The following is a 17,272-nucleotide window of genomic DNA, read 5'->3' as shown; positions in this document are numbered from 1 at the left end:
CATTTCGCTAGCCCCAGAGTGTGTGTTTAAGCCTGGAACTCTTGGTGCTCATAAGGATCTCAACATTGTCCTTTGTGACTTAATGCTACGGTCCTTTCGGTTGATGACTTCCGGGTCCTGATTGGCTGCCTTTTCCCCCTGAACTTGCTTTTTGTTCTAGTTTGTAAAATGGCCACCATTTTTCACCTCAGAGACAGGACGCTGAAAGTCACATTTTCAAAGGATCCCAAGGAGCCGGTCAGTTCTGACTTAATGCTTGTGCTGGACAGTTTATGTCAACTTGACACAACCAGCAGAGAGGAGGGAACCTTCATTTTAAAAATACCTTCAGGCAGAAGCAGGCTCTCTCTGAGTTCGAGGCCAGCCTGGTCTACAAAGCGAGTGCCAGGACAGGCTCCAAAGCTACAGAGAAACCCCATCTTGAAAAACAAAACAAAACTGGTATGGGAGAATTGTATGTATTGTCAATCATGTTTTAAATAAAAGCTGATTGGCCAGGCAGGAAGTATAGGTGGGACAACCAGACAGGAAGTAAAGGTCGGACAATGAGAACAGGAGAATGCTGGGAAGGAGGAAGTCCATTCCTCCCCAGTCCTGCTCAGACCATGGAAGAAGCAAGATATGACCTGCCCTGCTGAAAAAGGTACCTGGCCATGTGGCTAACATAGATAAGAATAATGGGTTAATATAAGCCACAAGAGCTAATAAGAAGCCTGAGCTAATGGGCCAATCAGTTTATAATCTTCTGGAGACTTCTGTGTGATTTTCTCTGGGTATAAACGGTTGCGGGAACTGGGCAGGACAGAAACCCCAACTAGCAGGGCCCTCATGTTAAACAAAACAAAAGGAAAAAGAAAAACAAAACAAAAAACAGCAACAAAAATACCTATAGGGCATTTTCTTTTTTTATTTTATTTTATTAATTTTTTGAGACATGGTATCTCTGTGTAGCTCTGGCTATCTTGGCCTCTGCCTCCCAAGTGCATCACCACTGCCCAGCTGGGAATTTTCTTAATTAGTGATTGATGAGAGAGAGGCCAGTTCATTGTGATGCCATCCTTGGGCTGGTGGTCCTGGGTTCTTTCTATAAGAAAGAGACTGAGCAAGCCATGAGTAGCAAGCCAGTCAGCAACACTCCTCCATGGCCTCTGCATCAGCTCCTGCCTCCAGGTTTGATCATGGTGTTTCTCACAACACTAGAAAACTAACTGAGATAGATACTCACCTTTGGCCATGGTGTTTGTGGCAGCAGTGGGAACGTAGCCCCGCTGCCTCCTGCTTGTTTTGACAGGCTGCTTTACCTTCTAGCCTAAGTTTCATCAACTTAAAGCAGGAAATTCTGGTACCAAGCGAACTTTCAAGATTTGTGTTGTCTTGATTACTGCAGCTGCTGACGTCCGTGGAAATGCTCTAGGTTTTACCCTCATGAGGTTTATTTCATCTCCCTGGTCCATACAACGGACCCACAAGCTGCTCTCAAAGTAGATTTACTGCTTGCAATCAGATGTTTCTGCTCAAGGTGGTGCTGTTTCCCCAGCAATGGAAAGCGCTTTTATTTCTGTGGGGTCTGCTCTCAGCAGCTAGTCACTGGGCCTTCCTTTAGGACAGTCCCTGCCTTCCGTTATCACCAGTGTCCGCCCTCGAGAAGCCAGCGTAGAGCTGTGGAAATGCTTGCTTACCCCAATCCTCTGTGTTTCTGTGGGAGGGGCGAGTCAGAGCAACCTAGATGACCTGACTTTGTTCTGTTCTGTGAGGCTGGCATGGAACCCTGGCCCCTTTCATGCCAGGTGAGCAACCTGCCACTCAGCTGCACTCTAACTCTCTGACACTTCTTTAAACAGTATTTTTATGTTCATTTTGGTTTGGGGACAGGGCCTCATACAGCCCAGGCTGGCCTTAGACTGTTGTGTATGTAGCCAAGGATGACTTTGGCATCTATCTCCTCTGTGCTAGGTTCTTAGGTATGCACCACCCAACCTAGTTTTGTGCCATGCTGGGAATGGAACCCAAGGCCTAGTGCATGCTGGTCAAGGATTCTACCAACTGAGATACACCACAGCCCCGAGACATGCTTAGATCTCCCATGTTGCTCTTTATGTTTTTAAGTGAATTTGATTTTAAGTCTCAAATATTTAAAAATCATGTATATCCTGGGAATAAGGGATGTAAGTTATCTCTTCCCCAAACCTATGATAGTACAGGGGGTGGGGGTACTTACATTCAGAGAGTTGCCTATGTCGGGACCCCTAATAGCCATTTCCTCCTCCTTGTCACCCATTCGACATGCATCTTTATAGATGTCTTCATCCCTTGCCTAATGCGTAATTGTTCTGTTCTGTTTGTTTTTAGATCCGGGGATTTCTGTCACGGTTCGATAATGTCCTTCCTGTCAGCTTGGCATTTGACAAATGTACAGCCTGTTCACCCAAAGTAAGTCATTTTGCCTCTGAGCAGTTGACCTCATCCTAACCCACCAGGGCTGGCGGGGTGTTTTTTGTCTTGTCTTGTTTTTTGATTGTGTGTGTGTGTGTGTGTGTAGAAGGGAAGCCTGGGGGACTTGGTCCTGCTGTTGTTGGTCTGCATTCATCTTCCAAGATGCCAGCCTTGGAAACCTCGGGTTCTAGAATGCAGAGAGCCTGACTGGATGCTGGGTCAGTGCCTGCAACCACAGTACTTCCAACTTGAACGCGACCCTCTCCTGAAGTTCTGTTCCTCTCCTGAGGGTTCCCTTCCTTGAGCTCCTGAGCAGAGCAGATTTTAAGCTTCCCCCGGAAAATGTGGGGATTTCGGGCAGTCCCGGCTGTGAGTGTTTTGGAGATGTTCCTAATGACAAAGGAAAAGCACGCAGAGATGAGGGGCCTGGATCGGGAGGCTGGAACAGGCCCCTTCCTCTTTGATCTTTCCAGCGGCTCTAAAAATAGAGCAGGGCTGTTGTCCATCGTAATGGGAACCGGCTGATGCATCTTAAAACTACATGGTATCTCAGTTTTTACTAGGCTCTGAGTTATTCTCGCGTGTGTACTGTACGTGACAGCTGATTCCCTTTTGAATGTCTCTTTAAGTCAGTGGTTCTCGGCCTTCCTAATGCTGTTCCTTTAACACAGTTCCTCATGTTGTGGTGACCCCAGCCATAAGATTATTTTTGTTGCTACTTCCTAACTGTAATTCTGCTGCTGTTAGGAATCATAGTGTAAGTATCTGATATGCAGGACACCTGATATGCACCCTCTGTGAAAGGGTTGTTTAGGCCACAGGTGAGAACTGCTGCCTTAAACCTTCAACCTGGCCCTTTTAGACTCCTACTCGGGGTGCTATGTAAAGTAGCTTTTGGGGGTCACTCATCCCAAGCTGACATTTCTCAGTTAAAGACCTGGGATTTCCCAGCTGTGCCTCCTGCGTGGGCAGTGCTGAGGAAATTGAGTTCTAGGAAAAGTCTACTTAGAGTTGAAAAGCTTCTGTTGAAAACTTCACGCAGCTAAGTCTTCTGAGAAGCCAAGCCCTGACCCGTTGGTCTAACAGGAATTTGGGATCGATGAACCACAGTGATGAATTTGGTTAAATCTAGGCAGTCCCAAGTGGAGAGTGGTTTGTTTTCCTTTCTGCTCTGAGAGTAAACTAAGCCTGCTTTATTGTTGGGCATCTCGAGTGTCCAGTTGAGATTTAAAACTTAGAATTTGTGGGTAAATGACCTCTAAGCTCATTCCTCTTGTTGTGTCTCAAAGTATCCTGTGTCCTCTTTGGCAGGACCCTGAGGGTGGCCATGTGCACATCTATCTGCAGAGACATGAGTTTCCTTAATGGAAACGACTTTGTCTCTGTCTGTCTGTCTGTCTGTCTTATCTTTGTACAACTGAACTAATTGGTCTCCAAATAACTTGGCAGGATTATTTTCAAACTGAAACCCTTTGGTGCCAGGAGTTTCCTGTGGCTTTCTGCAGGCCTAGCTCATCAATGCGACCAAGATAATGGGTTCTAGGGAGAAATGTGAGCTCTTGCTTTCTTGCTGTTTCTAATTAAACTGCCCCATAAGATACTGTCTAAAAAGAACCCCAAACATACCTCAGACTGCCTGCCCCTTCTTATTCTTGAGAGAATAGCTTTTTTGTTTTACGTCCTCCCTCCTTGTAAGCATCAGATTAAACACAGGTATGGTGTCTTTGTTACCAGAGTTATTTCCTGTCGGTGGCTGTTCAGCGAGTCCTGCATTACACAAACTTGCCAGGCCAGTTAATACAAACTGACGTGGATTTTCACAGCTGCGCCGTTCCCATAGCGATCACTTTTCATGTGGTCTGGATATTGGATTTCCTTTGTGCCGAGAAGGTTGCACCTCCTTCCAGGAGAAGCCCCTCGTTTACTTTCTTGGCCCCCTTCCCTGTCGTTCGCCATCATCTGCAGACCAAGCGTTGATACTTCAAAATGACAATTCCAATTATGCCTTGTTGCTGTATGAGAATGTTTTCTTAGCGCTTACTCAGCATGATGTTTTTTATACTGAGTCATGTCTGAATTGCTGCTGTTTGAATCAAAACTCTTTGGAACTGAAAATGAGTTCTAGAAATTTCTCCTTTGATATTTGCGAAGTCAGTTTTTTTCACATTCTTGAAAATTTCATACATATATACAATGACACATGATCCTATCTTCCTCTATTTTTCCCCTTTAAGGCCCCTCAAATAGACCCCTAGTACAACCCCCGCCCAACTTTATCCCCCCCTTAATAACCAACTCAGTTCCGTTAGCACTTTCCACATGTGCGTGGCTGTAGGGCCATCCTCTGGAGCTAGGGAAACAAAAAGAATGGTCCTTCCTCCCCCAGCTGCTACTAAACACTAGTAGCTCCCCAGTAAGGAGTAGGGGGTGAGGCCTGGAGCGCACCTCGCCCATCTGTGCTGGAATTTTGACTAGATTTGGCTCACCCAGGACTCTTACAGGTAACCATAGATTCTATGCATTCATGAATGTGACCACCATGTCAGTGCAGAACTTCACCTTCCATGGCTCTCGTCATCCCCCAGCTCTTACATCCTCTCTGCCCCTCTCCTGTGATCTTCCCCAGCTGTGGTGGTGGTGGTGGTGGTGTATAGAAGGGTGTCCCGCTGAGGACTGAGCCTCTGCCTCTCGCTCCCGTGAAGTGATGTTTTCCTTTGATGCTTTCCCCAAGAAGAAAGTCTTCCTCTATTCTTGTTTTGACTTAGCTTCAAATACAGTAAGGTATTTGGGGAAGCAGGATACAGTCTGTGGGGTAGGAACCTCCTGTTTATTAGTGATACTGACAGTGTAGGTGTCATAGTGCTACCAGAGTCAAAGAAGGACATGGGCCTCGCTTCTCTGTCTAGGCTGCTAAGTCGTTGTCCCTCTCAGCCTGGACAGCAGGGGGAGCTCTTCCGTTCACATGTTTGCAGGGAGGTGTGGGTGCCCAGGGTTGTTTCCTTGTTTCCATTTTACTCTGCTTCATCATCTCACAGAACTTCCTGAAGTGGTGGCATCTACCACCAGGACTTCGAGGCCTTTTTGACATGTGTACAAGTTTCTTTTCAGTTCTAGAATGTTGGTGAACTTCTGTCAGGCCAACAAGTTTGATTGTGAACCAGAAATCCTGAAAAGCTGTCCCAGAATGCATTGAGGCAATTTATTAGCAGCAGTATTTCTCTTAATTTCTTTCTCGCTTACTTTGCATTTTTGGTACAATTTTTAAAATATTTATTATTTTAATTATATGTCTGGCAGTGGCAGAATGGAGGGCCTGCTGGGAGCATCAGATCCCTGGAACTGCAGTTACAGGCTGTTGTGAGCAGCCTGATGTGTATGCTGGAAACTGAACTCTGGTTCACTGCGAGATCAGCCAGGGCTTTTAACCACTGAGCATCTCTAGTCCTGATACACCCTCACACTCACAGAGAATGGGACAGGGGAGGTGGCTCGGCAGTTGAGAATGCTGTCTGCTCTTGCGAGGATCTGTGTTCAATTCCCAGCACCCACATGTGGCTGACAACCATCCCCAAGTCTAGTTCCTCTTCTGGCTTCTTCAGACACCAGACATGGTATACGTGCATTCAAGCAAAGTACTCAAACACATAAAGTAAAGTAAATAAATCTTTTAAAAAGAAAGAACATAAGAACTTACAGAAAACCTCAGAGTCAGCTCCTGTGTGCCCTGTCCAGAGTTTCCGTGGTTCCCACCGTCCTCCCCTCCGCTGCCCCTCTTCCTCAGCTCTGCCCCTTCTGGTTTCTTTCCCTAATTTTCCAGAGTCAACAGGTACCTTCTCAACCAAACATCTCCCTGTGAATTCCCTAAGAACAAGGACCCTCTCTCACTACATAACACATAGGAGATGGATATTGTTGAGTGTTAGCGGCCCCTGAACCTGAGCCGCAGGCTGGATTTCAGATGTCATCGTCTGTCCTGAAATATTCTTAGTGGATTTTCCACCTTCCTCCTTCTCCCGGATGAAGATCCACTTCAGGCTCAGACCAGACCTTCATGTAGCCTGCATCCTACACAGATGTAGATGTGCCCAGACATTTACTGTTGAGTGTTGGAGAGCATTATTTTCAGGTGTGTGACTTTTGTCTACACTGTATTTGCTTAACTCTGCGAAGCTGTGTTACTGTACCTGTCTAAAACACCTGATTGTCCTAACAAAGAGATGAACTGCCAGTAGCGAGGCAGGAGCAAGGATAGGCGGGGCTGCCAGGCAGAGAGTATAGATAGAAGGAGAAATGAGGAAAAAGAGGAGCAAGAGAACAAGGAGAGGAAGACGCCAGGTGCCCGCCACCAAACTACCCAATCAGTCATGGAGTAAGGAGGAAAGAAAGGTATACCGAAATAGAGAAAGATAAAAGCCCAGAGGCATCGGGCAATATAAGTGAAGAAAAGCTTTGTTAGAAACAAGCCAAGCTAAGGCCAGGCATTCACAGCTAAGAATAAGCCTTCGAATGTGATTTATTTGTGATCTGGGTGGCGGGCCCCCCAAAAAGCCAAAAGAGTAAAACATGACACAACGGTTAAGGTTTTACTTTGTGCTAAGCAAGGCCAGTGACACCCCCAGTCTGGTGGGGAGCCTGTGGAGTGGCCTCTGCTGATGTGTGTGAGGCAACTTCTGCAGTGTAGGAATGAGTGTCGTGGGCAGAGGGGAAGGCAGCATTAGTGATTCTGCAGTGTAGGGATGAGTGTCGTGGGCAGGAGGGGAGGGCAGCATTAGTGATTCTGCAGTGTAGGGATGAGTGTCGTGGGCAGAGGGGAAGGCAGCATTAGTGATAGCCACCAGCTGGCATCATCAGATGTCAGATGGTTTCCTTGCCTTACAGCAGCCTGCTCATTCATGTGGTGACGTAATACAACCCCACCTTTCTTCCGTTGTGCAGTGCCCTATGATGGAGAAGCATTAGGGGCCGGAGATAGCTCACCTAGAAAATCAATTGCTGTGCAAGAGCAAGGACCTGAGTTCAGATCCCCAGAACCCACATAAAGCTGCATGGTTAGTGCACATCTGTAATCTCATCACCTCTAGGACAGTGGAAGACAGAACAAGAAAATCTCAGAGCGCTCACAGGCTGCCAGGTAACCTGGCATACACAGGGACGGCCAAGATGAGACCCTGTGTCACGCAAGGTAGAGGGTGAAACTGATACCCGATGTGTCGTGGCATGTATGGGCATGTACTCACATGATCATGTACACACACACACACACACACACACAAACTTTTTAAAAAGAAGCATGGATTCCAGAACAGAACCACTTTGTTGAAACTTGCTTTTAGAAGCTCTGACCGAAGCAATCTCTCACCCGAGAGTTCTGTGCACACAACCTTAGAGGTCAGAAAGATAAAGTTTGGACTTAGGAGAGGGTCAGAGACGCAGAGCCCAACAGTAGGCATTCATTACTCGGTTGGTTGGAGTTCATGCTGTATGCCGGAGACACAAGCCGTTGATACCAGTTACCTTTGAGAGTTCTTCAGAGGCCTGTGCTTATAAGGCTTGGTGCTAATAGGAGCCTTAGAGAGGAAGTGAGGTCACTAGGGATGTATCTTGAAGGGGATATTGGACTCTTCTTTCTTTCCTTTCTGCTTTCAGCAGTGAGGTAAGCATCTTTCTACCATGGACTCCTCCCATGGTGTACCCAACTGGCCTCATCCCCAGAAACAGTGGGCCAACTGATCATGAATTGAATCTTCTAAAGCCATGAACCACAGCAAACCCTTTCTTTTTAAAATGGACTGTCACAAGTATTGTATTACAGTAATTGGAAGGTGACCATCACAATGATCAGAGGAAACATTGTGCTAGCTTTAATGCCAGTACTCTGGAGGCAGAAGCAGGAAGCTCTCTGAGGTCAGGGACAGCCTGCTCAATATAGTGAGTTCTAGGACAGTTAGGGCTACACAGAGACCCTGTCTCCTAAGCGGGGACAGACATGATCCTCAAGAAACGTGATATGCTGGGGGCTGGAGAGGTGCTTAGCAGTTAAAAGCACTTGCTGCTCTTCCAAAGGACCTGAGTTTGGTTCCCAACACTCAACAGCTGGTAACTGCAGTCCAGGGGCTCTGTGGGCACCTGTGCTCATGTGCACATGCCCCCACCCACATACAGAATTAAAAATGAAATAATCTAAAGAAAAGAGAAAGACGAAACTGCTGCCGCCCTGTGTCCTGCTCAGGTTAGGGTGCCTCCCCTGGCTTTACAACCCAATTGTGTCAATGAGGCTACAGAGGAGGTGTTGTTGAGAGCCACTTCTGAGCTGAGAAGACAGATTTAAAGACAATCTGTCTTTCTAAAAGACAGACTTAACTCATGGGAGAGAGAATGAGAGCAATTCCAGGCGAGCACAGCTTACTTAATGGCCAGAGAAAACACTGCGCTCAGGTTGTTAGGTGCCCAGTGGCGACTTGACGAGGACAGCCATTTGTCTACATGAGCAGACTTTCCCAAGGTGGAGTGTCTTTGTTTTGAGTCTTAAAATTGCATACATAACTCTCTCACCTCAGCCTGGAGCTTAGGGGCTTTCCTAGCATGAAGCAGCCACAGTGGGGGGATTCCCAGGGTCCTGGCTGTGTTCACTCCCTCGCCTGCCTGCTGAGTGACCCCAAGGTAGGTGCTTCTGCCTTTGCCCGCCCCCGTGTCTTCCTTTGTCCAGTGAGTCAGCTAGATGAGATAAGTGCTGGCTCTCTCCTCGCTCTTCGAGCTTTTCGCTTCTGCACTTTATGTTGCTATTCTCTCAGTCTTTGTTTCGCCGGCAATTTTTCTGTGTGTCCTGTGCAGGGGGTGGAAGCCAGAGCCTCTGGCTTGCTTTGCAAGCATTCCATCACCAAACCACATCCCAGCCCAGCAATCTGCAGAAGAGTATGAAGATATATCTAAGGAGAAGGGTCCTCGGTCGTTGGCTGCCATTGCGAACTGTGGGTTGTGCCCTTGATTTGTCAGGGAAGGTATATGCACACAGTGACGTGTAGATAATCTCTTTGATTCCTGCCATGAGTTTGAAATGATCTTCAGGTAGAGGGATTAGAGTGCTCTGTCAAGCATCCTCCCCGCTTCTCAGCTCTCTACAAGGACTGGCTAGCACCCAGCCGGAAGAGCTCCCCAGGACTTCTGCCAGGAGTTTCTGCATATGGCTTCTCAGTGGCAAATATTACTCAAAACGGAGCTGCAGCCAGGGTTTTCTTCCCCTTTCCAAAAGGGACATAAATCTCTTGTTGGGAAAATGATGAGTAACCTCCACCCTGGTCCCTCTTCTCCTATCTTACTTACCCAGCAAGGCCTCAAGCTTTCTGTTTGAATGGGTGATAGGATCCATATGTGTGGTTGTGTGGTATCCCACATCTCATCCTTAGCAACTCGTGTTTCTCCGAGCTCCAGAGCTGTTGGGCTCCCAAAAGGAGCTGGGATGTCCCGCCAGAGCCAGGGAGCAGGGCTCAGCTACGAGTCCTAACCTCACAGCTCTTGGCTCTCCCTCCATCTCGGAAAATCTCAGATGTTCCTCCCTTTGCTTCAGTTTCCTCATCCACAGAGCAAGGAAAATATTTTCTGTTTCCCAGGGAAATTGCAGTGACTGACGCATATTCAGTTTCCCGGGCTGGGCACCAGGGCCTTTGCCCACTCCTGGGACTGGTGTTGACACCAGACCCGAAAGAAAACAAAGACCACTGTGGTGGCCCCAAGTGTCCCTGAGTCTGTGGTGCCTCAAGCTGCACTGTTTCTCCACAGATGGATACAAGGACAGAGGCCAGGATCTGGAAGTCAAGGCTCAATGTTGGAGGAGGCTGCTAGTTTGTTTCCCAACCGTCCTAACTCAAAATAATCACACAGAAATTATATTATTTGCAATACTGTTTGGCCAATGGCTTAAGCATATTTTTAGTTAGCTCTTATATCTTAAACTAACCCATCTCCATTAGTCTGTGTAATGGCTGTGGCTTACCGAGTAAAGTTCTGTCTGGCATCTGGCGTCTGTCTATGGTGCGGCTACATGGCTTCTCCTGACTCTGCCTACTTTCTCTCTATATATCTCTTCCAGCCTGGCTATATTCTGTTAAGCCATTGGCCGAAAGCAGCTACTTTTTAACCAATAAAATCAATGCATATACAGAAGGACTTCCCACACCAGCTCAAGGCTGCCCTGGGTTTTAAAAACTGCAGAAAGCTTGCCTTCGTGCCCCTCACAGCCCACTGAGAATACGCTCCTCACGATTTCAGAGGACTCAGCCTTGCTCCTCCCTGTTGACCCTCAGTCCTCTGAGGCCATCTGAAGTCATCCTGCTTCCTGTCACCTGTAGTCACCCGAGCACGCTTTCCCTTCAGGCTTCCTCCTGGCTCCTCTGAAGACTGGGAAATACAGGGCTGTGACATTTTTTTTAATCTTTCTCTTTTTAAAAGATTTTTTTATTTTATTTATTTTTATTTAATTTTTCTATATTTTTTGTTGAAAAAATTTCCACCTCCTCCCCGCCTCCCGTTTCCCTCCCCCTTCTCCCACTCCTCTCCCCCTCCCCCCACTCCTCTCCCCCTCTCCCCACTCCATTCCCCCTCCCTCTCGAGTCTGAAGAGCAGTCCGGATTCCCTGCCCTGTGGGAAGTCCAAGGTCCTCCCCGCTCCATCCAGGTCCAGGAAGGTGAGCATCCAAACAGGCTAGGCTCCCACAAAGCCAGTTCATGCAGTAGGATCAAAATCTAGTGCCATTGTCCTTGGCTTCTCATCAGCCTTCATTGTCCGCCATGTTCTGAGAGCCCCTTTTTATCCCATGCTTATTCAGTCCCAGTCCAGCTGGCCTTGGTGAGCTCCCAATAGATCAGCCCCACTGTCACAGTGGATGGGTGCACCCCTCGCGGTCCTGACTTCCTTGCTCATGTTCTCCCTCCTTCTGTTCATCATTTGGACCTTGGGAGCTCAGTCCGGTGCTCCAATGTGGGTCTCTGTTTCTATCTCCATCCATCACCAGATGAAGGTTCTAAGGTGATATGCAAGATATTCATCAGTATGGCTATAGGATAGGGTCATTTCAGGTTCCCTCTCCTCAGTTGCCCAAGGTACTAGCTGGGGACATCGCCCTGGGCACCTGGGAGCCCCTCTAGGTTCAAGTCTCTTGCCAACCCTAAGATGGCTCCCTTAATTAGGACATATACTTCCCTGCTCCCATATCCACCCTTCCTTTATCCCAACCATCCCATCCCCCCAACCTCCCCCCATCCTCCCCTTCTCACTTTTCTCACCCCGGGCTGTGACATTTTTCAGTGGACCCACTGATTGTTAGGTCTGCTTATCTTCAGGACATTGATGCACTAGGCTATTTTAGTTTGGAAATAACTCTGTTCACTCAGCCTCTGTCCTACAACTATCTCTTGCTTCTTACGTCTTTTGGGTCATGGACTGTGTTCACATTGACGAACGCAGTCAACCTGTTTGTATACCCTCTGTAGCTTTGCAGAGTGTTTAGGTGGTTTCCTGACGTCATCCAGCTAGGCCCTCTGAGGCTTGTTATAGTAGCTTGTCCAAGTTCTGGAAGAGCAACTGGGAGGCAGTCCCTCCACCAGCCCAGTCCCACCATGACCAGTGAGGCTTTGGAAAGTTACCAGCTTTCTTTGGAGACTCGTTGTCTTTAACCCAGGAAACTGTATGAAGGACTGATCTGACACTGGGTATGTCCTGTGCCCAGCTGCAGCCAGCTGGGGCACAGAGGACACTAACACTGCTCAGAGTTCTGTGGGTCAGTTCTTTCCTTGAGGGCCCAGAGCCTGGCAATCTCTCTTCGTGTTCCTCATTCCCTTCGTTATTTATGTGATACAGCAGACTGAAGGGCCAGGAAGCAGCTTCGATCTCATCACTGAAGTGAGGGACGTATACACTTAGACTGGGAAGCTTTTAAGTACCTACTTGTTTATGCCTGTAAAAACTATATAATATTTGTTTGTAAGTATATAAAGATTTAGGTATTTTCATGTGCCTGTGCTTATGTGAGGTTATATGTACAACATGCACACAGGAGCCCTTGAAGGCCAGAATAGGGTATCAGATCATTTGGAGTTAAGGCAGTTGTGAGCCTCCATGTTGGTGTTGTAAATTGAACCCAGCTCCTCTGCAAGAGCAGTAGATGCTCTTAACTGCTGAACTTTCTCTCTAGCCCTTATTTATTATATTTATGTGTATATGTGTACACCTGCCTGAGTTCATGTGCAACAACTGTATGCAGGAGCCAGCAGAGGCCAGAAAAGGGCATTAGATCCCCTGGAGCTGGAGTTAGAGGTGGTTGTGATGCATCTTGTAGGTGCTGGGAACAGAATAGAAGTCTCTGGAAGAACAGTAAGCACTTCAGTCACTGAGCCATATCTCCAGCCCTAATATAACTACTTAAATGGAGTATTTGTAATATCCGAAGATAATTTACATGAACTTATTTTACTGACTATAGAAGCAGTTCAGTTAAATAATTTTATGAAGCTGAAAGTAATGAATTGCTCAAATTATTACAGTACTCGAGACTGAGGTAGGAGTTTGAGGCCAGCCCAAGTGTGCTTTAGAGGGAGATCTCATTTCAAAACACTAAAATCATAATAATAGCTGATAATTTATGGACTATTTTTGGATGATAGCATGGTGAGCTTTTGCTGATTTCCCCCTGGACCTGACAGTAAAGCTAGATGGTGTCACCTCCTATGCATGCAGTCCTTCAGTCATCTTTAGCCAGCCACTGAACATCGGCTGCAGGGGACGCCTGTGTCCTGGCAGATGGTAAGAAACAGTGTGTTGTGAATGGTGAGAACAAACAATAGCTCATGGATACGTTTATGAACAGTACAAAGTGGGAATCAAAGAAGGCAAGGCGTCATCCCAGGGCGTCTGTCTAGTGGGATGCACCCTCATCCCCCAGCATGACAGCACAGTGCCCTTTGCTGGCTGGTGTGCAGGTAGGGATGTGGCCTTTCAGCGTTTGTTTGTCTAGCAGATTCCTCTTAGCATTTACAGCATTTACATTCCCACCTGCTGTAGTGACACCACTGGTGAACTGTTCCTCTCTTGGAAGATCATGTCCAGAGTTTGCCTTTGGGAGTTACTGACGTTGGCTCAACATTGGATTCAAGGGTAATTCCAGCAGTGAATTCTCTGAAGGCTTTGCTGGCTGCCCTGCAGAGTTCTGAAATGCCCTCTCTTTACGCTACCCTGGTATTTCCTTCTCTTCCAAGGAATGCTCCTTTTCATTGCATTTGCTTGCTTGCTCGGTTTGTGTGTGGACACATGAGTGGAAGTCGAGAGCTCCTTGCTCCAGCTGATGCTCCTTTCACCATGTGGATCCCAGGGATTGAACTCAGGTCAGTCAGGCTTGTCAGCAGGTGCTGTCACCTGCTGAGCCGTCTTGCCAGCCCCCTTTGGTGTTTCTCAAAATATTTAGCAATGCAGACTTTTTGCCCCAGGAGAGGCAAAGGAACTGACTGATGTTCTGTTCCCGAAGTCAATGTCCTCATGACTTGTTTATGTTAGGTGATGACAGCCATGCATCCAGAGGGTCTGTCCTTCCTTGCTTTAAGTAATGCTCTTATCTTTTTGTTTTATCTTAAAGAACAAAAGCCCTCCAGGTTTCCCTTCCCAAACTATCAGAGGACTGGTTAAAGCGCATATACAGCAATGCATCTTGAATTTTTCCCCCTTAATAGACTTGGGAAATCTCTCCATGTGGCCCTTAGAGCAGCAGGTATGCTAACTGCGATCATCCAGTTTGGTAAAAAAAAAAAAGAGCTAAAATACCTTTTCAGTGATCATAACAATAAAGTAAGAGACTGTGTGTCTGGCACCGCCCAATGGGACTGAATAAGTGTCTTTTTGTTTTGTTCTGTTTTAGTTTTTGTTTTTTGAGACAGGGTTTCTCTGTGTAGCCCTCACTGTCCTGGAACTCACAGAGGTCCTTCTGCCTCTTCCTCCTGAGTGCTGGGATTAAAGGTATGTGCCACCACCACCCAGCATGGATAAGTGCCTTTATGTCTCCTTTGAACAGAAATTGGGTGACTTTCTCTCCTCTTTTTAAAATAAATATTCTCATTTACAGTGTAAAAATGTCCCATCTTTAGAGGTCCTCAAGAGGAGACAGAAACAAGAAGCATGAACCATTTTTTGCCAAAGCAACAGTGCTTTGGAGGGAGCAGATACCAACACCCAGGGTATTGAAGCCTGTGTCTTTCCATTTCATGCGGTCTGCTCACCTAGGAGTTTGGTTATTAGCCTCCCTGCAGCCACAGTTGGTGCTCCTGAGAACGTAATGGTGGGGAGGATGATGTTTGTCTGTCCTGAGGCCCGAGCATCTGCTCAGGTGCCTGCACTTAAGCTGAGCCAGCAGAAAGCTTTGGCGGGGGAGGCGGTCACCTGTGACTGACTGTTGACTCTCTGGTCTCTGTGAAGCAGAGACAGGAGACAGAGTGGCACTTACATTGCTATGCTGTCCCTGCCCCACTATTTCTTGGAAGTCTGGGCCCTTGCTCATTCCTGCCATAGCTGTAAACTGGTGGGGGCCTGGTAGTGCCCACAAGGGTGAGAGTTGCCCTGGTTTTGTCTTTTCCCTCCTTGGCTCCTTCCGTAGCACTGATGGAGGCTATCTCCATGTCCCTTGCAGTGCTCTGTGAAATGACTAGCAAGAAAGCTGTCCCATCTGTCAGACATCAAGGACTGTGGGCTCAGAGGACATGGGAGTCTGGCATACCTAGCCAGACTTAAGTGCCTCCCACCCTCTCAGTAATGTGATCAGGCTAGCCACTGTGCTAGCAAGAAAGATCCCACTTGACACTGTTAGCAGCCAGGCTGAGTGGGGAACTGTTTGCTGTCTTTAGAGGTCTTGGTCTTTTGAAGGGCACTCTGCTGTCTGTAGAGACTTTTGGGGGAGGGGGGCTGGTCACATTTCAGGCCATGCTCAGGAAAACTGTAGGCAGCTTAAACTTTGCCCTCAGAACAAACTTAGTTCCCTTTTGTTTTAGTTCCTCTTCAGCGTAAAACACACCTTGGAGGATTGGGGACTTGTAGCTGCTGCGACAAGAGAATGCTGTAACACAGGTGCTTCTAGCCTTGCTGACTTGCGGAAGTGGCATAGCTTCCCTCATCCATCCCTTCTAATAGTAGTATTGATTAAGTGATGTCATTTTGAGTAGAATCTAGAGGCCAGATATTTGGGGAGAATTTCTTAAAATAAAATTGGAGTATCATTGCATTCTAGGGGCCAAAATACAGTGCAGACATGATTGGCAGAGTCCCAGGTCTAGGGAGCCCACACCCCAAGGCTGTCTGTGGAGCTTCCTGTGGTTTACCCTACTAAAGGGAAACAGCCTTTCTCCTGGAAGGCTCAGAATGGCAAGTTTGTGCCTCGGCTCGGTGAGAATCTGCTCCTGCTATGAGGCTCTGTCCCAACAGGCTTCTTTGGGAAATCTCCTGCCCTCCCATCCCTGCAAGTCCAGTTCCCAAACAGCGCATGTTGTTTTGGTAGACACAGGTAGCTTCCAGTGCTAGAGGCATCATGCTACCAGGCCCATAACAATGAAGTCATGTCTCAGACCAAATGTTGCCACACATACAAATGTTCAGTTAGCAGCTCCGAAGGCCAAGTCATCCAGTATACCTGTGCAAACTAGAAGAGGCCCCAGCTGTGGGTCTTTAGATAAATAAATATTTCACATGGAAAGCTCAGTAGGTAGGTGTAGAAATAGTCTCCTTTCATTAGCTCGCTTTAACTGGATGAGTCAGTGGGATCTTCTGTTGACTTTCCTGAGTTTCCAGTGCTTCTGCATGGTCTTAGGCTGGCCTGGGTTGCACATGGTTAGAGGTCCTTGTACAGTATTGCTAGCAAGTTGTATATATCTTGGATGATAGAATTTTCAACAGGAAAGTAATTTCTGGGCTTGGGGCTGTAGCTCATTTGGTAGAATACTAGCCTAGTATGGTTGAAGCTTTGGGTTGGGTCCCTAGAACTATAAAAGAGGTTGTGGTGACACACACCCTTAATCTTAGCATTCGGGAGGGGAAGGCAAGGGGATCAGAAGCTCAAGGTCATTCTTGGCTTTACATAGTTAGTCCAATGCCACCCTGAGATACATGAGACCCTAAATGAAGAGAGGGAGGAGGACGCAGTAAGAAAGAAGGAAAGATGGAGAGAAAGATAATTTCTGACATCCTTTATGTTCCTTGGGGAGCCCTCTCTTGTGGATCGAGACAGCTCTAGTTGCTGTCTTGTATTATCTATGTTTTTTTTATCTATGTTTGTGACACATTGACAAAAACTGTGACACCCCCAAAACTTCCCATCTTCTTCCTCCTCTTCACCTCTCCACCTTCTCATGACCCAGAGTCCAATTAGTGCTGTCTGCATGCACCTAAGTGTGGAGGCAAGGTCCGCCAGAGCATGGTAACCCACCATCACCTGCATCCAGTTGCCCGTAGCTTCTCAGAAGGGGTGGAGCCTCCCACGCCCCTCTGCTGTCCATGCTGGAGTGTTGATTGGCTTGGCCTTGTGCAGGGGATCATAGCTGCAGAGAGATCATAGTGTAATGGATATGACTTGTCTCCAGAATATAGCATATCACAGCACTTCTCTCATCCCTCTGTCACTCTGATAAAACACATGACCCAGGAAACTTAGAAAGAAGGATTGATTTGGACTTACAGTTCCAGAGGGTTAAAGTTCACCACCATCACTGTGGGGAGGTGTGACAGCAGGCAGACATGGTGGCTGGAGCAGCATGAGGAGAACTCATGCCTTGAACCATAACCACAGCACAAAGCATAGCAACTGGAAATGGTGTGG

The 17,272-nt window shown here is 47.3% G+C and overlaps 1 protein-coding gene across 5 annotated transcripts in view; it reads left to right on the top strand.

The window, feature by feature from the left end:
* Positions 1 to 17,272, top strand: part of Atg7 (autophagy related 7) — a 215,459-nt gene that overhangs the window by 83,338 nt on the left and 114,849 nt on the right. For all 5 annotated transcript variants that reach the window (XM_075983126.1, XM_075983124.1, XM_075983122.1 and 2 more), the window contains one exon: positions 2,350 to 2,430. In XM_075983126.1, the coding sequence (XP_075839241.1) occupies positions 2,350 to 2,430 (81 nt within the window). The remainder of the gene's footprint in view (positions 1 to 2,349; positions 2,431 to 17,272) is intronic.

The sequence above is a fragment of the Microtus pennsylvanicus genome, chromosome 8, assembly GCF_037038515.1.
Source record: "Microtus pennsylvanicus isolate mMicPen1 chromosome 8, mMicPen1.hap1, whole genome shotgun sequence".
Taxonomy (NCBI): Eukaryota; Metazoa; Chordata; class Mammalia; order Rodentia; family Cricetidae; genus Microtus; species Microtus pennsylvanicus.
This window is presented reverse-complemented; position numbering and strand designations above follow the sequence as displayed.